Source organism: Dama dama, chromosome 11, assembly GCF_033118175.1.
Source record: "Dama dama isolate Ldn47 chromosome 11, ASM3311817v1, whole genome shotgun sequence".
In the NCBI taxonomy this organism is placed as follows: Eukaryota; Metazoa; Chordata; class Mammalia; order Artiodactyla; family Cervidae; genus Dama; species Dama dama.
The window spans coordinates 12,189,554-12,215,973 of record NC_083691.1 but is presented as its reverse complement, the minus strand read 5'-3'; the positions used below and the strand labels follow the sequence as shown (position 1 = coordinate 12,215,973).

General features: G+C 60.2%; 1 protein-coding gene across 1 annotated transcript; it reads left to right on the top strand.

Annotated features, from left to right (window-relative positions):
* Window positions 1-3,187: 3,187 nt before the first annotated feature.
* Window positions 3,188-24,477, top strand: CRB2 (crumbs cell polarity complex component 2). The gene is made up of 13 exons (XM_061156182.1): window positions 3,188-3,287; window positions 10,039-10,362; window positions 12,719-12,914; window positions 13,057-13,196; window positions 13,875-14,060; window positions 14,243-14,356; window positions 17,104-17,976; window positions 18,065-18,567; window positions 19,129-19,294; window positions 19,969-20,752; window positions 21,571-21,687; window positions 22,320-22,437; window positions 24,253-24,477. The coding sequence occupies exons 1-13, from the start codon at window positions 3,188-3,190 to the stop codon at window positions 24,475-24,477; spliced, it is 3,846 nt and encodes a 1,281-aa protein (XP_061012165.1).
* The last annotated feature ends 1,943 nt before the right edge of the window (window positions 24,478-26,420 follow it).

Genomic DNA, 26,420 nt, shown 5'->3' with positions numbered 1-26,420 from the left:
AATTGTTCAGTCGCTAAGTCCTGTCCGACTCTGCGATCCCAGGGAATGCAGCACGCCAGGCTTCAGTATCTCCCAGAGTTTGCTCAAACTCATGTCCATTGAGTCGGTGATACCATCTAACCATCTCATCCTCTGTCACCCCCTTCTCATCCTGCCCTCAATCTTTCCCAGCATCAGGGTCTTTTCCAGTGAGTTGGCTCTTTCCATCAGGTGGACAAAATATTGGAGCTTCAGTTTCACCATCAGTCCTACCAATGAATATTCAGGACTGATCTCCTTTAGGATGGACTAGTTTGATCTCCTTGCAGTCCAAGGGACTTTCAAGAGTCTTCTCCAAAACAACAGTTCAAAAGCACCAATTCATCAGGGCTCACTCAGCTTTCTTTATAGTCCAACTCTCACATTCATACATGACTATTGGAAAAATCATCCCTTTGACTAGATGGACTTTTGTCAGCAAAGTAATGTCTCTGCTTTTTAATATGCTGTCTAGGTTGGTTATAGCTTTTCTTCCAAGGAGCAAGCGTCTTTTAATTTTATGGCTGCAGTCACTGTCTCCAGTGATTTTGGAGCCCAAGAAAATAAAATCTGCTACTGTTTCTACTTTTTCCCTATCTATTTGACATGAAGTGATGGGACCTGACACCAAGATCTTAGTTTTTTGAATGTTGAATTTTAAGCCAGGCTTTTCACTCTCTTCTTTCACCCTCATCAACAGGCTCTTTAGTTCCTCTTTGCTTTCTGCCATTAGAATGGTATCATCTGCATTATCTGAGGTTGTTGATATTTGTGCCGGCAATCTTGATTCTAGCTTGTGATTCATCCAGCCTGGCATTTCCCATGATGTATTCTGCATGTAAGTTAAATAAGCAGGGTGACAACATACAGCCTTGACGTACTCCTTTCCCTGTTTGGAACCAGTCTGTTGTTCCATGTCCAGTTCTAACTGTTGCCTCTTGATCTGCATACAGGTTTCTCAGGAGGCAGGTAGGGTGGTCTGGTACTCCCGTCTCTTTAAGAATCCACACCCAGTCACAGGCTTTAGTCAATGAAGCAGAAGTAGGGCTGAGAATGGGAACTCAGAAGGGCACCCTCTGACCGCGGAGCTCACTGTAGAAACATAGGTGTTTGTGTCTGTATGTCAGAGACCCAGGGGGCTGTGGGAGCCCTGGGGTCCTCCTGTTCTCTGCTTGGGGCTGCCTGGATCTCTGAGAAGCAGAATAAAGAGTACCTGCTTCAGCTCATTATCACCCCCACTTTATAGGTGACGAAACAGGCCCAGAAAAGGCATTCACGTGCTGGGGTCACTCTCTAGTCAGTAGTAGAGCTGGGTTCAAGCCTGGATCTGTTCAGCTGACGAGACTGTACTTTTCCCAACAGAGTGGGAAGGGCTTCCGTGTGGAGCAGGGCGAGATTCCTGGTGCGCGTGAGAGGCAGAGAATTAAATGTGATTTTGGTGGGGAGCTCCAGAAACCAGGGTTTCCCTGGTGGCTCAGTGGTAAAGAATCCGCCTGCAATGCAGGAGACCCAGGTTCCATCCCTGGGTGGGGAAGATCCCCTGGAGGAGGAAATGGCAACCCACTCCAGTACTCTTGCCTGGAAAATCCCATGGACAGGGAAGCCTGGCAGGCTACAATGTATGGAGTCACAAAGAGTCAGGACTGAGCAACTAACACTTCACTTGTAAAAACCGAGAAGCAACCCCCACCCCGTAAGGACTAAGACCGAGGGTGGAGATGGGTCAGGGATTGGACAAGGACCCACCAGGCCTTCGGTTCCCTCTCCGAGCACTTTCTGGCGCTGAAGGACAGCAAAGCCACTGCTGCCCATGACCTGCGTGACACCCGTCGCTCCTTTCCCAGAACCGCTACGGACCATTGCCCATCCCTCCCACGCAGCCTGGAGCTCCATCAATTACTCAGGTCTGTCTCTCCAGACTGTGCCCTCGGGGTGTCAGGGACACATACAGAGCCCAGCAGAGGGCCTGGGTGGCCCGAGTCCATGGTCACTGAATTGGGGCATGTGGGGATGAGTTGGCAGGGGCCAGCTGCTCATTTCAGGAAGTCCTTTCAGTGAGGGATTCTCCTTTCACCGCAGCTGAGGGCAGTGGAAGAATGGGCTGCGTTTTGATGTTGTAGTGCCTTTGAGATGACCTAGATTCCTGGGTCCAGGTCCTCGCAAGAACTCCTCCTCTCCACGCAAATAAATACTATTCCCCTCTCCAGCCTGGAGCAAGCAAACCTCAAGTGCAGCAGGAGACTGTAAGGTTAGACAACAAGAAGGACTTCCCAGCAGTAGAGCAGGGAAAGCCTGCCGCTTAGAGCTGCCTTAATGGACTGCCTTGGACTGTAGGGAGGCTTCTGGGGTCGTAAACAGCAAAGGCGAAGATCTAGGCAAAGGGGAGAAATAGAAGAGACTCAGTTTGTCTGGTGAGAGGGTGGTGAGAATGGGGGCCTTGGCCTGGGGGCTGAGGTGAGAGGGGCTGTGTGTGGCAGTGTGGGAGTGCAGAGAAGGGATCGGGGGACCAAGGGACTCTGAGAAGGACGAGCTGCCAGGAGTTGGTGGTGGACTGAATGTGCGGAGGGGGGCTTCAGCGGCAGGGGGGGAGGGGGGTGGGCGCCTTCGCGGTGGAAGGGAGCCCTGGGAGGGAGCGGGATGCGAGGACCAGGCTGAGTGGTAGGGCCTGCGGCTTCCAGCAGAGAGGAGGTCTGGGAGGGGAGCTTGGCCAGGCTGGGGAGGGAGCTGAGAGATGATGGGGAGGCGGGCAGGCTGGGATCGCTGGGAGGATTTGGGAGTAGCTGGATCCTCTGGTGAGAACAGCCCCCAGAACAGAAATGTCTCTGGGAGGCTGAGGCAGCAGGACCTGAGAGGTGGGAGGACAAGGCGGTGGGGGTGGGGGGGCGCGGTTCAGGAGGGAGAGGGGGGTGGGCCCTGAGATGGGGTCAGACCCCCGGGGGCCCCTGAGGCCTCGTCAGGAGCCTGGAGCCCGGCGCTGGGGGAGAGGGGTGGCTCAGACCCCTCCTCGAGAACGCGGTTCAAGGTGGAGCCGCCGGGAGGGCGGGGGTGGGGGCGGGGCGGGCGGGAGGGGCCGGGCCTCTGTCCACCGCGTTAGTGCTGGTTGGAGGGAGAGGGGGGTGTGGAGCCAGCCCGGCCGCCTGCTCCCGCAGCCGCCGAGCCGAGCGCTGCCATGGCGCTGGCCCGGCCGGGGACCCCGGACCCCAGGCCCTCGGCCCCGCTCCTGCTGCTGCTGCTGCTGCACGGGGCCCCAGTCCCCGCCCTGCCGGCTGGTGAGTTGGGGGTCCCGGGCCTGGGGACCCTGGGGCTAGGCTGCCCACAAAGCAGACCCCTCAGGCCATGGGGCTGTCCATGCGGGTGCCGGGCCGACGGTGGGGTGCACAGGCGTGCACTGCTGTCCAGGGGGACTTTCTGGGGGGATCCTGGCCAGCTGTGGCCCCTGTGGTCTGGGTAACGGGTGGGCTGTTGTACCCGGTAAGGCGGGGGGTGGGGGGGGTTGGGCTGGGGTGTTCTGCCTGTGAGGCCCGAGTCTAGGGGGTCTGATGTGAGCTGTGTGCAGGTGTGGACTGTGGGTTGTGGGTGCCTTTAAGTTGTGAGGTGGGACAGCCGTCCCGCACGAGCCGGGAGTTGTGTCTGAGGCTCTGTGGGTGTGACGGGCTGTATCCCAGTGTGAGTTGTGGGCACAGGTTATCGAGTGGGATGAACTGTCTCTGCTCTCGACATAGGGACATGGGGTGGGGGCCGCAGACCCCAGCCCAGTGGATCACAGTGGAGAAGAGGGAAAGAGACCCAGGGTTTCCGCCTGCCTCGCTTTCACGGGGTGGGGGTGGGGGGCGGGCTGTGTGTGTGTGAGGGACAGGGCTGGGGATGCTCTGGGGTCCCTGGGGGGTGGCTGGGTACTGTTGCCCCCCACACTCCTGGCATTCCCAGATCAAGCTGAAAGGGCTTTGTGAAGTCAGACTCTGTTCACCAAGAGGTTTTCGCTTTTGTCGAAGTGGATTCACGTGTGCGCAGGCTGGAATTCTTCCTGGGGGGTCTGGGCACGCTTTGTCTTGGTCACTATGGCTACGGGGCCGGGCCTGGGAAGCCTTGCGCAGGAGGGTGGCCTGGCCTCTGCAGCCGCTGGGGGAGCCCCCACCTCCTCAGAGTCCCAGGGTGTGGGGCCAGCGCTCCCCCTCCAGGCCCCTACCTGTGGCCTTCTTCAGCCTCTAACAGGGCCCGGCTCACAAAACCTTTATCTCCGCTCCCCTCTGCTGGGCCCTTGGAGGATGAGGCCCCCGTGTGCAGGGGAGGAAACTGAGGCGAAGGGAGGGATTGGGGCTTACAAGCTGGGCCCCGAGGCAAACTGAAGAGGAGCCGGGGGCCCTCTGAGAGCTCTCTGATCTCTGCATGAGGGGCATGGAGTCCTGGTCTGGGGATCTGGTGTCTGTCCCCAACCCGACAGTGCACACATATAGATCATATACATGCACACATACACCTGCACACACGTGCACACACAAGCCACACATGTGCATGCACATGCACACACATGCACACAGCAGCATGGTCAGGTGGCATGCACCAGGGCACACACCACCATACGAACAGGTGTCCACAGGCACATGTGGACCCAGCACATATGCACTTGAGTGCACACCCACCTGTACATGACACGCAGGGGTGTGCATTCACACGCTAATGTACCTTCACATCAACCTTGTGGCGGAGTGAACACCGAGGAGACGGCTGCTGCAGAAGGGAACGGATGCTGATACACCCACTCACCCCCACCTAGCCTTGCTGGGATCCCCAGGGCCGGCCTTTCCCCCTGTGATTTCAGCACAGGGAGCCCTCTCCCTGAGGATCCCCAGAAAGCTTAGGTGGGGGTGCAATGGTCATGAATATTTCTGGAGACCAGGTCCCCAGGGCCTGACTGCCAGGCGGGCAGGGGCGGGAAATGATGTCACTTGAAAAGTAATTTCCATTCCTGAGGAGATGGGGTTCTGGATGCCCTGGGCCCCTGGCTCTGTCGCCCACCCCTGCCAGGCCCTGAACGGGGCCCCTCCATCTGGGCCCACTTGGCCACAAAAGCCTGGCTGGTTGCTAGGAGAGCGCCAGGCATCTTGGAGCACAGTGGGGCACATCGGGCTCTCACATCCCTCCCTCCCTGCTGCCCCGCACACCCAGGGAGCCCGGCTGACAAAGGGGTGGCAAGTCCAGCCCTAAACCCAGCTCCTCCTCCACCCGAGCTGGGTGGAGACCTGGAAGACAGAGGCAGGGAGAAGGAGCCACACACTAGCGCTCTAACTGCAGGATTTGTTGGATAGTCACTGTTCGCCCCACGTAAAGATAATGAATGAATAATACACCAGCCTTTACTTGGCAGAAACTGGACTTTTGTTGTTGTTCAGTTGCCAAGTCATGTCCGACTCTCTGTGGCCCCCTGGACTGCTGCACGCCAGGCTCCTCTGTCCTTCTCCCCGAGTTTGCTCAAATTCATGTCCACTGAGTCAGTGATGCCATCCAACCATCTCATCCTCTGCTGCCCCCTTCTCCTCCTGCCTTCAATCTTTCCCAGCATCAGGGTCTTTTCCAGTGAGTCAGCTCTTTGAGTCAGGTGGCCAAAGTATTGGAACTTTGGCTTCAGCATCAGTCCTTCCAATGAATATTCAGTTGATTTCCTTTAGGATGGACTGGTTTGATCTCCTTGCAGTCAAGGCCACTGGACTAGCACGATGGAATTTAATTCTCACAACAGCCCTGTGAGGTCAACTCTGATACTCCCAGTTTACATAGGAGGAAAGCGAGGCCCCGAGAGGGTCGGTAACTTGCCCAGGGTCACACCTGGTGTGTGGCGGGGCCAGGATTTCACAGCCGCCTATGGGACTAGTCTGTATAGTCACCTCTCTTCTCTGTGCTTCTGTCTAAAGGCAGCAAACCAGCTCATGCTGAGAGCTGCTACAAGAATTCAGCAAGAAAATGCAGTGGTTCTCTAACTTAGGTTTGGCGTGAAACCCTGTTTCGAAGGAAATTTTAGACAGAAGCCAGAGGCCACTAACAGTTAAAAGTGGCCTGTTGGGGTGGCAGGCCTGGAAACCCATCTGCTTGGCCTCATCCTCCTTCCAGAAAGTGCCTTCCTCCATGGCCCCAGCCCTCTGAGATCATGGTTTGGAAACACTGGGATTTGCCAATGTGGACAAAGGATAGGCAGTGGACGGCTATTGTTGGGATTATCAAAATGCTGCCTTTTAACCTCAGGAGATAAACATTCTTGTAAAAGACTATCCCAAACTCTCCTCCCTTGTTAGAATCATTTAGCTCTTTCCCCATGGCTCTGTCTCAGTTGCGCTGCACTGTTTTCAGCCCTGCCCTTGGGGCCTCATGCTACTAGATGGATAGTTTTCTCCCTAGAAGCATATCGTAAGGGATCTTGGGTGGCTTCTTAGATGTATTCTTTTTTGCCTTGTCAAGGTGAGCAGCTTCACAAAACCCACCTTCAGCAAACACTTCTCAGTTGTTGGCAGGTCTCACTAGGCCTGTTACAAGTGCACATAATATAGGAGTTACTAGGCACGGAGCAAGGCCTGGAGCACCCTGGGATTGCTAGCAGCTGGGTTCAGGATGGACAGGGAAGAGTGCCCACTCTGCCCAGGCTGATATTGGAAACTGCACTCTTAGGCAAACCTTCTGAGTCTCGAGTCTCTTTACGTGTCTGGGGGAGGCTGGGCTAGAATGCTCTAAAGTGACAATACGTGGGTGGCAATTTAGAGTTTGCAGGATGGGAGTTTCAGAAGCATTGGGAGAGGTGGACTTCTCACAAGCCTGGAAATGATCTGCTGCTTAGTTTTTTGAGGGATGGTCCTGGGCAAGTTAAACAGAAGTTTTCTTAATGGCCCCCATCCTGTCCAGTTTGAATCAAACTCAATTATGTGGTAATAGATGTAAGACAGGTAGCCCAGCTACACACGCACTCACGAACGGTTTCTGTTACTATAATCCTGTCCTTTGCACGAAGAAAATTCCTTTCCGGGAGGTGGGTCCTGGGCCTTCCAGGGCAGGGCAGCAGGTCCGAGGGGAGGGGCGAGTGTCCGTTAATCCTGCCCTGGCCAGGTCGTCCCAGGCAGCCTGAGAGGTCAGCAGGGATTTGTAAAGATAAGCACAGGCCCCTCGTCACCCTGGCAACAGGCCACGCCCCTCCAGCCAGACCGGGAAGGCCCCTCCTCTGACCCGCCATCCTCACCTCTCCTCCCCTCAGCCCTGGGCGAGCCTGGCCTCCTGGGTGAGCCTGGCCTCCTGGGTTGGCTCCCTGGAGGCAGAGAGCCCAAGGTCAGTGCTTGTTCCCAAGCCTCAGCATGCAAAGAACTCCCCAAGGAGCATGTTGCAGTGAAGATTCTTGGGCCCCAGAACCCAACAGTTCTGCATCTCTGGATCTGGAGTGGGGCCCTAGCATCTGTATTCTTAATACAGGCCCTGGGGTGATGCTGGAACCCCCCAGGGTGGAGGCTCTGGAGCAGTGAGACCTGGATTTGGATTCCAGGCCCTCTTGGGAAACTGTGAAGTCAGTTATCTCTGAGTGTCACTTTCCTCAACTGTGAAATAGGAATGATAGCACTGTCTACCCCCTAAGGTAAATGTGAAAACAGAGATTACACGAGAGAGATGGCTGTCCCTCTGGTGCAGACTGCCGCACCACTGCATGCCTCGTGGGACAGAGGGCTGCCTCCCTCTCTGCCTGCAGGAAAACTCCTTCCTCAGTGGGGCCGGGCACTGTCTCCTGGGGCCACCTGCTTCTTCGGTGACAAAGCACCTTCCCTGTCCCCCCAGGCGCTGTCTCTCCAATCTGCTCTGAAATAAAGGGTTCTGAATCAGGGGACAAAGCTCCAGACTGGGGTGGGATCCCTTAGGATGGTCCTGCTTTCCTGGTGGCTCAGTGGTAAAGAATCTGCCTGCCAATGTGGGGGATTCGATCCCTGGGGTTAGATCCCTGAGTTGGGAAGGTCCCCTGGAGGAGGAAATGGCTACCTACTCCATTATTCTTGCCTGGGAAATCCCATGGAGAGAGGAGCCTGGCGGGATACAGTCCACGGGGTTGCAAGAGTCGGGCAGGACTGAGGGACTAAACAACAAATACCCTTGGGTTACACACATGAGGGGTGACACCTTGTCAGGATCAAATGAGGGGCCTGTTGGCACAGGACCCAAGAGCCAGGGTTCTTCACGGTGGGAGCTGTGGTTACTGTGCTGATCCTCCTGAGGGTGCTGGGTCCAGGGACCCAGGTCAAAATGGCCCGAGTTCTCACTGAAGGCTCACTGGTGCCCAGCAGGGCTTCACTCACGTCCCCTCAGTGGCGCCTCACAGCACCCACAAGGTGGGCACTGCTCAGACCCCACTGTTCACGCAAGCTGCTCTGATGCCCATCACAGCATCCTCCCCCCTCCTTCAGACTATTTAGCCCTGGGGGACTAGGCTCTGTACTGACCAGCCGTCATGACTCAGGGTGGGAAAAAGAAAGACAAGCTGCCCATAAGCCCCTCCCAGAGGCCCAGAAGCCCCCTGTCCTCACGCACGAGACCAGGCTTGGGGGAGTGGGGCTGTGGGCAGAGAGGGTCTGTGAACCTCAGCGCCCCAGTTTGTCTTGGCCGGACAGTGTTTCAGACCCTCTGTCCCCCTTGTCACATGCCCGGCCCTGGGTGGGTGCTTGCCCCAACCCCCTCTTAGTGAGATTCCCCGGGACTGAGCCCCTGCTGAGTTGTACCACGTGCTTTGGGAGCCGGGGGTGGGGCTGACAGCAGGTCTCTCCCTGGGTCATTGGCTGGTACCTCTGTCTCCCAGCCGGTAGACCGCCCTGCCTGCTGGAATGTGGATGACGCCTGAGAGGCTGTCAAGCCTTATCTGGGGGTCTTCGCTGGGGAGGGGAGGGGAGGCACAGGGCCCGAAGCTGTGCTGGGGCCTGGTTAGTGTCTGGATGACAACCTGGGTGGGGGTGGGGCACCTTGGAGCACCAGATGGGGGGGGCAGGGGACAGGGGTGTGCCTCCTTCTCGGGGGCCGCTCCCCTCCCCCCATCACGTACGGAGTTCTTTGCACGTGTGGGCACTTGACTGCCATCCCAAGGCTTTCAATCTGCCCTCATCCTGCCAGGCACATATCATTATCATCCCTCAGTAGGAGAAACGACTTGCCTGAGGTCTCACAGCTTGTTTTGAACTGGGGTTTGAACCCAGGGCTCTCTGCCTTCACAGCTTCTAAATTCTTATACCAGCTGGACACTGACGGCTCTTAGCAAAGGAGGGCGGGAGGGAGGCGGGCTGCAGATCAGGAGGTGACCCTCTAACAGAGGGAGCTCTGCCTCGCGGAGACATCCAGTGGCTGGAGCCGGGAGTTTGGTCAGCACGTCTCACTACCTGCCCTGTACCCTATGGCCATGGCCAGCCCGGCTGCTCACATTTACTGATGGCGGATCTGGTGAGAAGTTCTGGGAGGGGAAGCGGGGTGGAGCGGGGAGAGGGGCCTTTGAAGTCCTCCATCTCCAGTTTCACGTAGGGATGGAATTACTAGACCCCCAGCAGGAGTGGCGGAGTGGGCAGTGGGAGGCCAGGGACGCCTGCCCAGGTGTGGCTGGAGCACCCGGACGGACCTTGAAGACTGAGCCAGGACTGAAGCCAGAGACCTCACTTTCACACTTGAGCCTGGACCCGCTCTCCTGTAAAGGGGGCCTGCCAGGGCCTGCCTGCTAGGGGTGCTGCGGGGATGTGCAGGACTGGAGCACGAAGCTCACAGGGTCAGGGGGCGTCTGCTCACTAGTCCTGCCTGGGAAGTCAGGCAGCCTGGGCCCTCCTTTATGGAGGAGGTGCTCCCCAAACCACTCCCAGACCTGGGTGCCTGTTGGGACCTTGTCTGTAGACCCCCTGGCCCTCTCCTGAGTCCCGACGACCTCAGCTGCTCACCAACTCTGGGATCTGAGGATGGGCCTGGGTGTGGGGAGAGGGGTGTCCCAGTAGCCCTTGCCCACCCTGCCCAGCCAGTCTCCTCTCTCTGCAGGGACGGTGCCTTCGGAGACCTCGGGTGCCTGCGCCTCAGACCCATGCGCTCCAGGGACCGAGTGCCAGGCTACAGAGAATGCCAGCTACACCTGCGTGCCCCCAGAGCACCAGGGCTGTGCCAGTCAGCCATGCCACCACGGGGCTCTGTGTGTGCCCCAGGGCCCAGGGCCCGATGACTTCCGCTGCTACTGTGTGCCCGGATTCCAGGGTCCACACTGTGAGCTGGACATCGACGAGTGTGCGTCCCGGCCCTGCCGCCACGGGGCCACTTGCCACAACCTGGCCGATCACTACGAGTGCCACTGCCCCCTCGGCTATGAAGGTAATGGCCCCAGCTGTCCCCGGAGGCCTGAGTAATGTCGGCCCCGTTAGCGACTCAGAGTGGTCAGGTCGTGAATTTGGCTTTGGCCTTAGCGTAGAGACCCCCTCTAAGCACCCTGGCAGTTCTGGGGTGTACCCACTCTTGGTCGTGCTGCGGAACTGATGCTTCTCAGGCTACCCTGGCAGCTCTGGATGACAATGTGGGTGAGAGCTAGCACGGTGCCTGGCACAGAACGGGCACCGGACAAATGTTATTTCAGTCCCTTGTGAGGTTTGGGTGATGCTGTGGGCGGGGACACCCTTCAGGCATCTCTGGGACTAGAGTGCAGATAGGCCTGGCTTGGCTTTAGTGAGGACATGTCTAGACAGTATTTCCAATATTGATTCACTCCAGACCTGTCATTTGGTGGCTCATCTGATGCTTCAAGAGCATGAACACCCCTGGTATGGTTCAGGTTGTCATGCAGACCCCCCATGCCTGCCTGTGAATAGAGCCCCCCCCCCCAGCTCCTGCAGAGACATTGCTGGTTTTGCTCAAACTGTAATGTAGATGTACCCCCAGGGATCTCTGCTGTCTTGAGGGGTACAGTTCCCTCCTCCAGAGTATGTCCCAGTCCCATCCAGGCTCTAAGTTGAGAGCAACCTGGAGCAACTGCCTGCAAGTCGGGAAGGAGGGCGCAGCTGGGACAGGTCTGGGAGTGAGGCTGGGTTTAGGGCAGCCGGGAACCTGCAGTGTGGACAATCTGGGTTCCTGAATTCAGATGACTCCCTCTGACTGCAGAGGGCAGCTTGAGGTCACTCAAGAGTTAGGCATACAGACTGGGGGACTGGGCTCCAGGAGAGGGGCTGTATCATGGAAAGACATCTTGGCACACAGATGAAAATGAACTTTGGAAGTGGCTTCTGTGTACCTTTCTCATCACGTGAGAGTGCAGGTGTCTGGGCAGATTAGTTGTGGACGTGTGAGGAGGTCATGCAAAAGGCCTCTGTCTCCGCCAGCATCCATGGGTGTCTGGGCTCCCTGAATACATTTGTGGGAACCGTCTGGGTGGGGGGGTGCCTGCAGGTGTGTGTGTGCCCGGATGTGTGGTGCTGACGCTTTGGGTAACGCTTTCTGGGTGAGCTGTGGATGTGAGTGGGGGCAGCGTCTGCTGTGATTCATTTCCTCCTCCTTCCGCTCTGAGCCAGGCGGGGGAGGTTGGGATTCCAGGCGGCCTGGGCCTGGCTCCCCCTGGCACAGAGGGTGGGAGTGGGGCTGGGTCACAGGAAGGAGGGGCTCTGTTTTGTGCTCACTGAGCCGGGAACGGGAACTGGGAAGGTTCCAGCTGGAGCCAGCTGGGTCCCCGGCCCCCCATGACCAATCCCACTGAGGGAGCAGAGGCAGGGCCACTGGAGTGTTCGATGCAAGTGGGCTCCACGATGAGCTCCGGCAGCACGTTTCCAACCTCTGAGCTCCTCCATCTCCCTGCAGTGCCACAGCCCCTCCCGCAAGAGTCTCCCAACTGATTTAATTTTGTCCAGGACTGAGGGGGTTCCCAGGACACAGGACTTTCAGTTTTAAAAGCAAGATGGTAGTTTGGCAGAAACCAACATAATTCTGTAAAGCAATTATCCTTCAATTAAAAAAAATTAATTAAAAAAAAAAGAAAAAGAAAAAAGCAAGACAGTACAGGGAAAACCCGAAGGAGCTGGTTCCCTTGGTCTAGCATCTTTCACTGGGGAATGCCTCTCCTTGCTGGTGTCCCTCCTTACACCCTCCACAAAAAGCCAGCAGAGCGAGCCTTCTAAAATGTAGAGGACCGTGTAAGTCAGCTGCTTAAAACTTTTAGGATAAGGTGGGATTGTGTTACTTGGCCCCAAGGCCTGTCACCCCCCACTCTTGCCCGCCCTTCTCCACTTTCCCCTTTGCTTCCAACGGGTCTTCACCAACAGTGTCCCTGGAATCCCAACTACCTGCACAATCCCTTATCCTAGTCTAGTGAATGCCTTCTCATCTTTCTAGATTCCCCAGGCTAAGGCTCTGACTCTTGCCGTCACAGGATCTAGCACGTACCCACAGTAGCGCTTATCAAAATAAAAAAATCAGTCCTCATTTATGTAATACTGACTAATCCCCCGTGTCCCGGGCTAGACTGCGGTGAGCTCTAGGGGGCAGGGAGGTCTGTGTTGTCTCCCTCTCTGCCACTGCTGGCTCAAGAAACACCTGCTCTGGAGAGACGCACCAACGGATCCTCTCCGGATCCTGACATTCCGCTGCCGGGCACACTGTCTGGAGTGGGTCTGGGGTCAGCCTGGCTCGGCTCCTTCCGCTCTCCCTCTGGGCGTGCAGCTGTCCGTCTGTCTCGGGCCCTGTCCAGGCGTGACCTGCGAGACGGAGGTGGACGAGTGCGCCTCGGCGCCCTGCCTGCACGGGGGCTCGTGCCTGGACGGCGTGGGCTCCTACCGCTGCGTGTGCGCGCCGGGCTACGGGGGCGCCAGCTGCCAGCTGGACCTGGACGAGTGCCAGAGCCAGCCGTGCGCACACGGGGGCGTGTGCCGTGACCTGGTTAACGGGTGAGCCGGAGGCCGTGCCCGGGGCGGGGAGGCTGCGCGGTGGGCCGGCGCGGGGGTAGTGGGGGCGCGAGGCGGGGTGCGGTGGAGGCAGGCGGCAGGGGGCTCGGGCACGTGCTCAGCTCGGGCCGCGCGCCCCCTTCAGGTTTCGGTGCGACTGCGCGGACACGGGCTACGAAGGCGAGCGCTGCGAGCTGGAGGTGCTGGAGTGCGCGTCGGCGCCCTGCGCGAACAACGCGTCCTGCCTTGAGGGCCTCTCAAGCTTCCGCTGCCTCTGCTGGCCAGGTGTGTGCGCGTGCGCGCTCGCGCTCCCAGGGGGGCGGGGGCACAGGCTGCGGCGGCCAGGCCTGGGATGCCAGTGCAGGTGCGCGCTGGTGCAGAGTGCGCCCACGTGACTGCCGCTTCTGTGGACCTCAGTTTCCTGATCTGCGAAGCAGAGCTGATCATGGCAGTTGCTGCTGGGCTCTTGGGAGCCGCTGCTGCTGCTGCTGCTGCCTGCTCGCACAGTCCTGACTCTGCGACCCCATGGACGGTAGCCTGCCAGGCTCCTCTGTCCATGGGATTATCCCAGCAAGAATACTGGCGTCCGTTGCCATTTTCTACTCCAGTGGATCTTTCTCCGGATCGAACCCAGGTCTCCAGCTTGGCAGGCGGATTCTTTACCGCCGAGCCACCTGGGAAGCCCATTGTGAGAAGAGTAAATGAGGAAAGCCCACGAAGCCTTGGCACGGGGCCCCGCAGGAGCAGAGTGTCAGTGATACTAGAAATGCTAGTGGTATTAGTCACATGATGCTGGTGCAGACTGTCCCGGTCACTCCTGCCCCCTCAGTGTGCCCCTACCTTGGAGCGTCCATGGTAGTGTTCGGAGTTGCTGTCCCAGCCTGGCCCTGGCGGGCCTGGCCGCAGTGGAGGAGGGCTGCTCGGTGGCCCCGTGGGACCCGATGCCCATGCGTGTGTCTCTAGGCTACAGTGGCGAGCGGTGCGAGGTGGATGAGGACGAGTGTGCTGTGGGCCCCTGCCAGCACGGAGGCCAGTGCCTGCAGCGCTCGGACCCGACCCTCTACGGGGGCGTCCAGGCCACTTTCCCGGGTGCCTTCAGCTTTCGCCAGGCCGCTGGCTTCGTGTGCCGCTGCCCTTCCGGCTTTGAGGGTGAGCCCCCTGCCCCACTTCCGGGGAAGCAGGTCTGTAGTGTCCAGGTGCAGGGGAGGGATGCTGGAGCGGGCTTCAAGCATTCCTCTCTGGTCTCAGTCTCCCTAGCCATAAAAATGGGCCCTTTCCAGTTCCGGCGGGCTCTGAGGGGGCCGAGGGAACCACAGCTGGGCCTCTTGCAGGGGACGACTGCGGCGTGGACGTGGACGAGTGTGCCTCACGGCCGTGCCTCAGTGGAGGCCTCTGCCAGGACCTGCCCAGTGGCTTCCAGTGCCACTGTCCAGACGGCTACACAGGTGCCCAGGGTTGGGTGGGCACTGGGTCCGGGCCAGGTCAGAGTTGGTGGGCCTGGGCAAGAAGATTCCTTCTGGCCGATGTGGGGAGGCTGGGTTGATGGGGTTAAGGACATTAGGGAGGAGGTAGGTGCGCTGGCCCAGGCAACAGGGGAGAGGGCTGAGCTGCGACCCGGGCTTAGGGGGTGGGAGTGGAGGGAAAATGTTTTGGAGTGGAGATTGAGAAATACTTACGAGGGGCACGCTCCAGGTCCTTAGGGTTATTCCAGGTGTGAGTGGGAGGTGTCAGAGATGCGGGCTGAGTTTCTGCCCTGGGTGGCGCTGGGCAGAGGATGGTGGGTTCAGTCGTCCACCCTGAGTCTGTTTGTGGAGCACCCATGGGAAGGAGTCTGGGTGGGGGGCTGGGGATCCGGGGTCTGTGGCCCAGGACAGGGACCCGAGACAGGGGGTCAGGAGTGTCATCCTGGAAGTTGGGGTCAGAGGCAGCCACGGTTATCCGGGAGGAAGTGTGGGGTGATGGGCAGAGAGGGCTCTAGACACCTGACATCGAAGGGCTGGGCAGAGGCCAAGGGCCTGCGGGGAGGACAGGGCAGTTCTGCCGGGACAGAGGAGGTGGAAGCGGAAGGGTAGTGTGTGGGTGGAGGGTGGGGGGCGTGTTAGGGAAAGCTGGGGGACAGTGTCCGGAGAAGGGTGGGCAGGAGCTGGGCCTGCAGAGGCCTCTCCCTGCCTCGGGTACGGTGGACACACAGACACACGGACATCCTTCCCTGTGGACACTGGTGAGCCCGAGGAGCGTCCCTGCTCCTCTGGAATGCCTGTGGCACCTCCCCCCTGCCCGCCCGCATTCCTGCTCAGAATGCAGGGCCTCCTCTCCCTGGCACGGTTCCTGGGCACCCGCTCCCCGGCCCAGGAGAAGGAGGGGGCGATCACTGCTGTCCCTTCCACCCTCACCCACACACAGATGCTGGGGTTCAGCCTCCCACTCCCAAGTGGCCAACACCCCTGGGCACCCTGAAGGCCCATCTCCTGCGTCCCCCACGGCTGGGGTTCCCTGAGTCCTGCCCCAGAGGCAGCGGCCTCGTGGGTGCCTGGCACACAGTGGGCCCACGGCAGCACGCCCTGCTCCACAAAGCTCTCTCTGCAGTGTGCTCCTCCTCAGCAGGGCCCCCTGACTCGGGTTCTGACCCCCGCCCCCTTACAGAGGAAGCTGGAAGGGCTCTCGTGCCGGCGCGTCATCCCCCAGGTTCAGTAGGGTCAGTGGAAGCCCAGCTCCTCCCCACGCTGAGCTCAGCTGATGGGTGACAGGGAGGTCAGCCCTCTGAGTTCAGGGCCCGGGAGGGGGAACCCCAGCTGTGGGGCTGGGCTCCTTGCCATCCTCCCTTTGGGTTGTGCTGGGCGTGGGGGAGGCCAGTGCCTGGCATTCCTGAGTCCGCACTGAAGGAGGAGGTGGCTGGCCAGGCAGGGAGCACGGCTCCCCAGCCTTGGTGCCCGCCTGCCACTCTCAGTCCGTCCGTGGGGACATGCAATGGGGCTGCGGGCTCTGGGGACCTTCCTGCGGGTGTTGTGGCTCCTGGCAGGTAGGCAGGGTGGGGTCCTCGGACAGGCGGAGGTGGGGTGGTGGGGCCGTCCATCTCCGGAAGGTGGCGGTGGTGTTTGTGGGCTGACTGGGGCCAGGATTCAAAGCCTGCTGGCTTCTCTGGGTTTGGGTTCCCCCCTGGCTGGGATACGCAGGCAGGTCTGGCCTCGGTGGTTGTGTGCAGGCTGAGCAGGGGTGGGGCTGTGGCCTCTAGACCCATGCTGGGGCCAGAGTACCTGACCTGGGGGCTCCTGGAGGGGAGTGTGACCCCCTCGCAGCCAGAGCGAGGGCCCTAGGGCAGAGGGACGGGGGTGGCGTTAGAGCCAGGGCCTGCACCAGTGCCACAGATGCTACACCCGTCCCCGCTCCCTCTTCCATTTCATTGCTCTGTTCACAAGGGCCATGCCATGTTCTTTGCTGGGCACCAAGGACATACCCAGGCCCCTGGAGGAGATCTCAACTGTGTAAACAGATATTTTCAATCCAGGGTTCTAGGGAACTGTGCCTGGGAGTGGGCAAGGAGTTGGGAGGGACACAGTAGCTTGTTGTTGAGGGTCAGAGAAGGCCTCCTAGAGGACTAGCCATTTGAATTTGGGCTTTGCTGGATGAGTAGGAGTTTGAAAGGCAGGGTTAGGGAGAATGAGGCATGCCAGGCAGAGGGAGCAGTATGGCAGGACTTTCCAGGAAATGCTTGGAGGAACAGGCAGCTTAAGGTCTGTAGGGAGGTGGGTTGACATCTGAATGCCTGGTAGCGTCCAGGCCATGAGGGTCGTGAGTGCCAGGGTGAGTGATGGGACCTTATGCAGCAGAGGAACTGGGCCAGGTCATGCACTAGATGATGGAGGGGGTTCTGAAGCTCGGCGAGCTAGAGGACACTAGACTGTGGCCCTGAGAGTTTGTGAGTCCGGGAAGGCAAGGTAGGAGGAGAGCAGGCACTTGTGAGCCTATAGGGCACAGACTCCACAGGGCCTGGAGACTCACCGGAGTGGGAACAGAAGGAGCATCCTGGATTCCAGCCTCTAGGGACTTCCGAGGACCTTGAGAAGTCCTTTGAGAATCGGGAATGGGTCCGGTTGATGGATACTGAGCTCCTTGTCCCAAGAAGCAGGTAGGCTCTGGGTCAAGACTGTGGTTCTGACCTTGGTGCTGAGCCTTGGCCTGGTCTCTCCTGAAGGCCCGACGTGTGAGGAAGACATGGACGAATGCCTGTCGGAGCCCTGCCTCCATGGTGGGACCTGTGAAGACACCGTGGCGGGCTACATCTGTGGGTGCCCCCAAGCCTGGGGTGGACCGGACTGTTCTGTGCCACTCACTGGCTGTCAGGGCCACACTTGCCCACCGACTGCCACCTGCATCCCTACCTTTGAGTCAGGGGTTCACAGTTACACCTGCCGCTGCCCACCTGGTACCCATGGACCTTTCTGTGGCCAGAATACTACCTTCTCCATGGTGGCTGGGAACCCTGTACGAGCTTCGGTGCCAGCTGGCAGCTCCCTAGGTCTCGCCCTGAGGTTTCGTACCACGATACGTGTGGGTGCCTTGGCCATGTGCTCTGACACTCAAGGCAGCATGGAGCTGGCGCTGGTGGAGGCCAGGCTTCAGGCCACACTCTGGAGCCACGGCAAGAATGTGCTCGTCCTGAGGCTGCTGGAACCACCCCTTAATGATGGCCGCTGGCACCGAGCGGAGGTGACGCTCCGCCTGGGGGTCCTGGAGTTGCGGCTCTGGCATGAAGGCTGTCCTGCCCGCCTCTGTGTGGCCTCCAGTCCCGTGGCCATGCCTCCCATGGCTGCCCCGGCCCCCACGCCTGCTGGGTCCCGCTTCACCCAGCTGGGCGGCGTGGCCTTTGCGGGCTGCCTCCAGGATGTTCAGGTGGACGGGCATCTCCTGCTGCCCGAGGACCTTGGCGAGAATGTCCTCCTGGGCTGCCAGCACCAGGAGCACTGCCAGCCTCTGCCTTGTGCCCATGGAGGGGTCTGCGTGGACCTGTGGACTCACTTCCATTGTGACTGCCCCCGGCCCTACAGTGGTCCCACGTGTGCCGATGGTGAGGCATGGGCCAGGTGGGCCCCAGGGCAGCGGCTGTGCCTGCCCTGGTCTGCAGGCCTCACGCCTGGCACCCTCTCTCCCTGCAGAGGTTCCTGCTGCCACCTTTGGCTTGGGGGGCACCCTGAGCTCTGCCTCCTTCCTACTCGACCAGCCGCCAGGCCCCAACCTCACCGTGTCCTTCCTCCTCCGCACCCGGGAACCTGCTGGCCTTCTGCTCCAGCTCACCAACGATTCAGCTGCTGGCCTGACAGTGTTCCTGAGCGAGGGCCAGATCCGGGCGGAGGTGCTGGGCAGTCCTGCCCTGGTACTCCCGGGGCGCTGGGATGATGGGCTCCGCCACCTGGTGACACTCAGCTTCGGGCCTGATCAGCTGCAGGGTGTGGGGCGGCAGGTGCACGTGGGCGGCAGGCTCCTCCCTGCTGACGCCGAGCCCTGGGGTGGGCCCTTCCGAGGCTGCATGCAGGACGTGCGACTCAACGACCTCCACCTCCCCTTCTTTCTGCTGGGGAACTCCAGCCTGCCCAGCGTGCCCGGCCGCGGGCAGTCCTGGAACCTCACCACGGGCTGTGTCTCTGAGGACACATGCAATGTGAGTGCCAAGAGGAAGGGGTGGGTCCTTTTTCCAGGATCTACCCTGTATCTCTGGGAGTCAGCATGTTCTCCTCCTGGTCAGGGTAATACCAGGAGGTGGGGCGCCTGCCCACGGTTCCAAGGCTGAAGACAGAGCAGGGTTCACTTTCATTTCTTTTCCGGCAAGCTGATCTTGCCCTCCGGTAGTCCCCATACCTCCCCTCTCAGTTGTGGTCTGAGACAGACACCCTAGCCTGGGCAGAGGGCTTCCCAAGACTTTCTGCAGGAGTTGTTTGGTGGACAGGGACACCCAGGGTCATGAACAAAGCACCAGCCCTAGAATTGGAATAGCCTGGGTTTGAGCTTGGGCTCTTCTGTTTACTGCCTTGGTGACTCAGGCGAGTGGTTTCTCCTAGCCTCAGTCTCCTCATCTGAAAAATGGGAATGCTAGTTACTTTTCTATTTGTTTGTGAGGAGATAATGTATCTGCCCAGAGAAGAGCCACTCACTGTAGGGATGTTTATGGTGGGGTGATGCCAGCCCCAGGCCTCAGCCAGTCCCTGTCCTGATTCTCCTGCAGCCTGAGCCCTGTCTCAATGGTGGGACTTGCCTCGTCACCTGGAATGACTTCCACTGCACCTGCCCTGCCAACTTCACCGGGCCCACGTGTGCCCAGCAGCTGTGGTGTCCTGGCCAGCCCTGTCTCCCGCCTGCCACCTGTGAGGAGGTCCCTGATGGCTTTGTCTGTGAGTGCCTTCCCTGGGCAGCCCGCGTGCTGGACACCCAAGCTGGGTTAGATCCGTTCCCTGCCTCAGGGCTCGGGGCCAGTGGACAGGATGGCAGCAGCCCCAGCCCACCGCACCCAGAGGACAGGCTCTCTGGAGGAGGAAAGCACTTGCTAGGTTTTCAAAGGCAAATAAGACCTTGGGCACAGGGAGCGACATTTCAGGAATGGGGCAAAGCACATGCAAAGGCCTCTGAGGTTTATAGGAACTTGGGACTTTCTGCCAAGGGCAGTGGGGAGCCATGGGTGGGCCGGCAGGAGAAGGCCATGCTCAGCATTTTAAAAAGAAGACAGTTCAAAGGATTGCAGTGAAGAGTGAGCCACAGTGATGGCAAGGGGCAGCGTCACAAGGAGAGGAGTGGGCAGATTTTCTGAGGGGATATTATTGCCTGGTTTGTGACCTGGAGGGCAGGGTGGAGGCCCAGAGTTGGTTCTCTGGAGGTAAGAGAGTTCTATGGGGTACGGGGAACACTTCCTGGGATTAGATCCCAGGTGGGTGTGTGTGCCCCCACGCCCAAACGGCGGGGTTTGGGGGGGCGGTGGTAGCAGGCGGCGACTGGTCGCCACATCACCCAGGTGTGCTTGGGTTGGGGTGGGGGCCGACAGGCCGTCCTCCGACGCTCTCTCCCCCCGCAGGTGTGGCTGAGACCACGTTCCGCGAGGGACCCCCGGCGGAGTTCAGCGGGCACAACGCGTCATCGGGGCGCGCGCTCAGGGGCCTCTCTCTAGTCTTCCGCACGCGCGACTCCGAGGCCGGGCTGTTGCGCGCTGAGGACGGCCCGGGCGCCGTGTGGCTCGCGGTGCGCAACGGCTCGCTGGCGGCCGGCGTGCGCAGCGGCCCCGGTTTGCCCAGCGCGGTGCTGCCAGCGCCCGGGCCGCGCGTGGCCGACGGCGCCTGGCACCGCGTGCGCCTGGCCATGGAGCAGCCCGCGGCCGCCGCGTCGCGCTGGCTGCTCTGGCTGGACGGCGCGGCGACGCCGGTGTCGCTGCGCGGCCTGGCCGGCGACCTTGACTTTCTGCGCGGCCCGGGAGCCGCGCGCGTCCTGCTGGCCGAGAACTTCACAGGCTGCCTGGGCCGCGTGGCGCTCGGCGGCCACCCGCTACCCCTGGCGCGCCCGCGGCCCGGCGCGGCCCCCGGCTCCCGCGAGCCCTTCGCGGCCTGGCCCGGAGCGCCCGCCCCGCACCTCGGCTGCCGCGGCGCTCCCGTGTGTGTCCCCTCGCCCTGCCTGCACGGCGGCGCCTGCCGCGACCTCTTCGACGCCTTCGCCTGCGCCTGCGGCCCGGGCTGGGAGGGCCCCCGCTGCGAGGACCGCGCCGACCCGTGTCGCTCGGCGCCCTGCGCCCGCGGCCGCTGCCACGCGCACCCAGACGGTCGCTTCGAGTGCCGCTGCCCGCCTGGCTTCGCAGGCCCGCGCTGCAGGTGCGCTCAGCTGGCCGGGGTGGCCTGGGTCCGAGGGGTGAGGAGTGGAGGGAAGGCCCCCGGGGTGGTGGATGGACAGACTAGACTGGAAGCCCGACTGTGGAAGCGCTGGTTCCATCGGCCAGCCCCATCCCTTCTCTGAGCCAACTCCCTGTGATCTGTAACTTGGGAACAACAGCCCCCTAGCGTTGCCAGATAAAATACAGGACACCAGGGTGAATTTAAATTTGAGATAAACAAAGCTGTCCTCTGGGAGTGGGGGTGGGGGAACCAGAGCTAGTGTTGGAAGAAACTTAAGAGGCTCTTCTGCCCAACTGCCCACCACGTACATATACCCCCTCCCTGAGTCCCGTGGGACAGGGGCAGAGAAAGATGGTCGGAGCCTAGGCCGCTTCCCTTATTCAGTTTGGCTATGACTTCCAGCTCTTTCGGAGCCACGCTTACGGAACGGTGTCTGGTAGAGGTCTGATTCCCCTTCTCCCTGCAAAGAAGGTCAGGCTTTATGTCCAGGAGCCTGCTCTTACTGGGGACGGTCCTTACCTTTCATCAGCTCCTCAGCGGTCTCTGAGCCTCCAAGGTTCTGCCAGGGTCTAGCTGTGGTACATCTAGTTGGGGGTGGGGCTGGAGCAGTAGAGGGGCAGCCCCGTGTCCCACCCCAGACACCGCTTCCGTGACTTCCAGCAGGGTCTGTCGAAGGTGGCCCTGAATTCCTTGGATGACGATGCAGAAGGCTCAGGTCGCCTGAGTGACCCACGGGGCGTGGGGTGGGCCAGGTCCCGTGTTCCTGACCCAAGTCCAGCCCCTGTGCTTTCTCTCAGGTTGCCTGTCCCACCAGAGGGCTGCAGCCTGAACATCACCTGCCTCAACGGCGGTCGGTGTGAGGAGGGGCCCCAGGGCGCCAACTGCAGCTGCCAGGAGAGCTTTGCTGGGCAGAGGTGGGTCTGGGCTCCAAAAGCCTGGGAGGTGGGCTGGGGAGTGTGGAGAGTACAGACCCAAAGGCAGGGGGTGGGCCTCCGGATCCCCTCCAACCAGGGCGGGTGAAGGAGGGTGTGGATCCTTGCTCACCTTCTCAGCCCTTAGTCATCACTGCGCCAGAAACTCCACCTCTGTCACCTGAGATCTTTTCTTCTGGAGCTTCCAAGACCATCATCCTCTGTTACCAGACACCTGCTGGAGAGTAGTTGCCTAGTGGTGTTTCTGAGAGCACCACACTCAGCATCAGGACCACGTGGGGGAAACTATGCAAATAGAGGTTCTGGGCCCTCCAGACAAGTCAGCATCCTTGGGCAGGTGCCTCTACACAGGCTCCCCTGTGCTTTCGATGGAGTGAGGGTCATTCTCGGTCGTGAGTGTTGGGGTGAAGGGATCTGCTGCGTGATGAGGGTCGTACTCAACTCAGGCCCCCCTGGCAGGGCCCAGGTCGGGACAGTGCTGGGGACAGCGGGTGAGCGGTGCCTGGGTGTGGAGGGTGTGGGGGCGGACTTGAGGAGGTAGAGGAGCTGGGGGAACCAGAGGCAGCCCGGGAGGGAACAGCGTTCTCAGCCCCACCCTCTTCCCTGCCTCCCAGGTGTCAGATCCCCTGTGAAGCCAACCCTTGCTTGAATGGGGGCACCTGCCGGGCAGCTGATGGGGTATACGAGTGTATCTGCAGTGCCAGGTTCTCAGGCCAGTTCTGTGAAGTGGTGGTGAGTGATGACGACGGGGAGGGTGGCCTGTTTTGGACTTTATGAGATGATGTTGTGGTGCGGGGCGGGGAGTGTGTACAGGGCCTGTGGAGCTGGTCCTGTCACGGGGTGAGGAGTAGCAGGCCAAGGAGACAGGGCCCTTCCACACCCTTGTACAGGAGGTCTGTTCACTCAGGGGGAGCCTGGGGACCCCCCCATCATTCCTCTGGGGACCACAGTGAATTCTGGGATTTATGTTGGTGGATATAGCAGCCTGTAATCTCTGGTGGTTTCTGAGCCAGGTTTGGAAAGTAGGAAGATTTGGGGAGCCCAGGACTCTGAGCCAGAGAAGGCTTGGCTGCCGTGAAGGCAGGCTCAGCTGAAGGGGGCAGGGGGCGGGCAGCGAATAGATAGGGGCCAGCAGGCGGCCTGCGCGTGGACCCCCGTCTGGCCTCCTCCCCTCCAAGGGGCAGAGCAGACTCTGCAGGCCCAGGCAGAAGTGAGCCAGAGTGGGCGAGGCAAGGGGGGCACGAAGCCTGGGGAGGCGCCTTGATCTCCACAGGCTTCTGGTGGGCCGGGTCATAAACCCCAACCCCGTCTGCTTCTGGGGAAATGCTTCCTTTCAAGTTGAACTTTACAGCCTCTGGCTTCCCCTCCCGCCCTCCTCCTAGGGAGGAAATGGCTTTACAGCTCCCCCAGGCTGGCGGCTGGCCTGCCCTGGTTGGTTCAGGGCTGGGTGAATTTCTCTACAGCCTTGGGCTCCTTCTTCAGGGCTGGGGGCTGAGACTGGGACCCAGGCCACAGTGGGGTGAGAGGTCTCATGAGACGGAGGGAGGGCCGATGAATCTGAGACCCTGGGCCTCTGGCCCCCCCTGGAAATCTGTGATTCTGGGGCTTTAAAGCTCCAGGTCTGTAGAATCTTTTGATGGGGCATCCAGGTGTCTGTGATGAAAGAGTTGTTTTTCCTGGGCCCCCCACAGCCTGGCCTGTGTGTCTCCTGGGGGTGGGGGCCGGCCCTGGGGGAACTCAGCTCACCATCAACCAGGTCAGCCTGCTCCACCTCATGCCCTACACAGGCCCCCTGGCCCTGAGAAGCCTCCCACTTGGTGCTTAGGCATAATCTCCACAGACCTTTAAAAAACCAGAGTGCCCTTTGGGATCGGAAAGGATCAAGTCCCATCACTTCAGGTTGGGTGTCTATTGAGAGAGGCGGGGGTGGCAGGGCTGGGCGCTGAGGCCCCCCCTTGGCCAGTTGAAGGAAGGACCTTTGGCTGGAATTCGAGACTGCAGGATGGTGGTGTGAGCTGGGCATGGCACGGCATGGTGTTGGGGGTGGACAGAGGGCAGTGCTAGTCCTGGCTCGACAGCCCCTAGTCGTGTGTGTCTGGGGGAATCTGGGCAGAGTCTCCATGTTCTCCTCTCATACTTACCGAGTGCCTACTGAGCAGGCTCTCCTGTCAGCATTTTGGGGCTACACGGGTGAACAAAATAAACCAAAGATTCCTGTCCTCACGGGCGGCCTCGCTCTCACTTGATCAGGTCACTGCAAGGTTTACGTGAAATCCCATGCACGGTGTTGAGCTCCTCCTGGGCATTCAATAAATGTGTTTCTCTTCTACTGGCAGCCCTTGGTGGTACAGGAATCCCCTTGCAGTGGCTATGATAGGTGGCTGCTAGGCACTTGCTCACATACCCCTGGGGCCAGGTTTCTCACTTGCTCTCAGGGAAGCCTCCGCCCAGTGATGCTTTTTTCCTCTGCTCTGAAGGGCCCGGGGTCGGGGCGGTGGGGGTCTCCCCAGCTCCAACGTCTTAGGCCTTTTACTGCGTCTCTTGCAGAAGGGCCTACCACTGCCGCTGCCGTTCCCGCTGCTGGAGGTGGCAGTGCCCGCGGCCTGCGCCTGCCTCCTCCTCCTCCTCTTGGGCCTCCTCTCAGGAATCCTGGCGGCCAGAAAGCGCCGGCAGTCGGAGGGCACCTACAGCCCGAGCCAGCAGGAGGTGGCCGGAGCCCGGCTGGAGATGGACAGCGTCCTCAAGGTGCCGCCCGAGGAGAGACTCATCTAGGCCCAGCTGGCTGCAGCTCCGGCCCCTGTGAGGGCCTCGATTTCTACCTGGAGACCCAAGGAGGCCACTTCTGGGAGCCTGCAGGGAAATGGCTGGCCCCTTCTTAGCCTTGGGGAGCTGCTGCAGGGCTCAGGATACCTGCTGGGCAAGTGTCCCCTTTGCCAGGAGCCCCTGCCCTTGCCGCGTGCTGGGCTGAGGGGAAGGGGTGTGCTCAGGGAAACAGAGGGGCCTGTGCAGTTGTGGACACTCACCATCCAGCCGCCAGGTCTTGCCTCGGCAGACGCACGGCTGTGCTGGGAGAATCACCTGTGGGTGCACATGATGTGTTTTGCTGTGTGTGTGTATATATGTACATGTGTGTATGTGTGTGTGTGTGTGTACCCGGGACTGTTGATCTGCAGATACCCATGTGAGTGTTAGGGATGGGCTCTTGGGCATGTTGTCCTTGTTTGTGTGTGTGATTGTGTAGTGGGTGCAGGTGGCCCCACAGAGGAGCAGCTGGGCAGAGGAGACCACCTTCTCAGTCCCGGGACTGGGCTGGCCCAGGGCCATGAGTGCTCCTGGAGGCCAGGCCAGGGCTGGCCCAAGGACCAGAGCCCCAGCTCTGGCAGCCTCTCCCACCTCCCGCCTCCGGAGGCTGCCCCCAGCCTGGAGGCAGCTGGAAATCAGCGGGATGGGGGGCAGGAGCCGAGGTTAATGTGTGAGCGCCCGGTTCCCCAAACAGGTGCTCCTTGAGGGAGATTTGACTCTGCCCTGCGCTGAAGCCAGGTGCTGTCTGGGATGTGGACTGCGGAGCAGACCTACAGGAGCCGGGGGGTGGAGTTGTGGGGGAGTGTCTGGGTCCTCGCAGTCTGCCTCCTGAGGGCGTGTTGCTCGAACGCCGAGAGCAGCCCTGGCCTACCTCACAGGGCTGTCTGGAAGATGGTGGGTGACTGTGGGGAAGGATGGGGCTCTGCGATTCGTTCCAGTCCAGTCTGCTGTGGGGCTGCCCGGGTCATCCTGTTAGGTGTCGGGAAGGGAGAGCGAGAGCGCAGGGAAGGGGCCTCCCCGAGGGGCAGCCGGGGGCGATGCCCTCGTCCTCCCGCACCGGCGAGGCTGCTCCTCCACCTGCAGACCAGTCACCTCCCTAACGGTCGCTGGGAGGATGTGCAGGAAGCCCTCAGGGTTGTTCCCTGAGGCAGGTGTTCAGCAAACACTGGCACCGCCTGTGTGTCGGGGCTGGTCCTGTGGACAGATGCAGATGAGGGGGAAGAGCTGGCCGCTGTGCTTCCGGCCCCTTCCCTGGTGATGCCACCACACTGGGATCTCTGACAGGCATCTGTCTGAGGGCTTGGCCTCTGAGCTTCAGTCCCTTTGTCCCCGACCTGGAGATGTGCCCTTTGGTCCTTCCTGTTTCCCAGGCCAGTGCCCCCTGTGCCAAAACCAGGAGACTCCTTTCCACTTCTTGACTGGAGGTCGACCTTACCCAGCCCCCCCAGGGGTCTCATCCAACTTCCAGAGGCACAGTGGGAGGTGGAGCCGTGTGGTGATGGGGCCACGGGATGGGGTGGGAGGGCTGAGGATGGACACTAGGCTCCTGGGGCTTGCTTGGTCCTTAGCCTGTAGGAGGTGGGACCAGCTTTCCCTGTAGCTCCTGGGAAAGGCAGGGAGAAAACATCTGGTACCACGAGCTTAGCCAAGCTGTTGCCTTCATTAGTTCATCAAGTCAGAGATTTGGCAAACCTGTGTTTTTGCAGATTCCTAAGAAAAGACATTCTGGGTGGAACCCCGGTGTATAAAAGCTGGGTGGTTCTTTTTTGTCCTCCTCTTGTTCCTGAGAGTTCTGAGAACTTGTAATTTTCAAGCACAGACCAGGGAGGGAGACACACAGAATGATGGGCAGGTGGGGGGTGGGGACAGTGTGTCTCAACATCCACTCTGGGTGCTGGGTCCAGGTATCCTCT

Coding starts and splice junctions, on each gene's coding strand:
- CRB2 (XM_061156182.1), top strand. CDS start 3,188: ATGGCGCTGGCCCGGCCGGGGACCCCGGACCCCAGGCCCTCGGCCCCG. Junction 10,363..12,718: donor CTGCCCCCTCGGCTATGAAG/GTAATGGCCCCA, acceptor GGCCCTGTCCAG/GCGTGACCTGCGAGACGGAG. Junction 19,295..19,968: donor GGTCCCTGATGGCTTTGTCT/GTGAGTGCCTTC, acceptor CTCCCCCCGCAG/GTGTGGCTGAGACCACGTTC.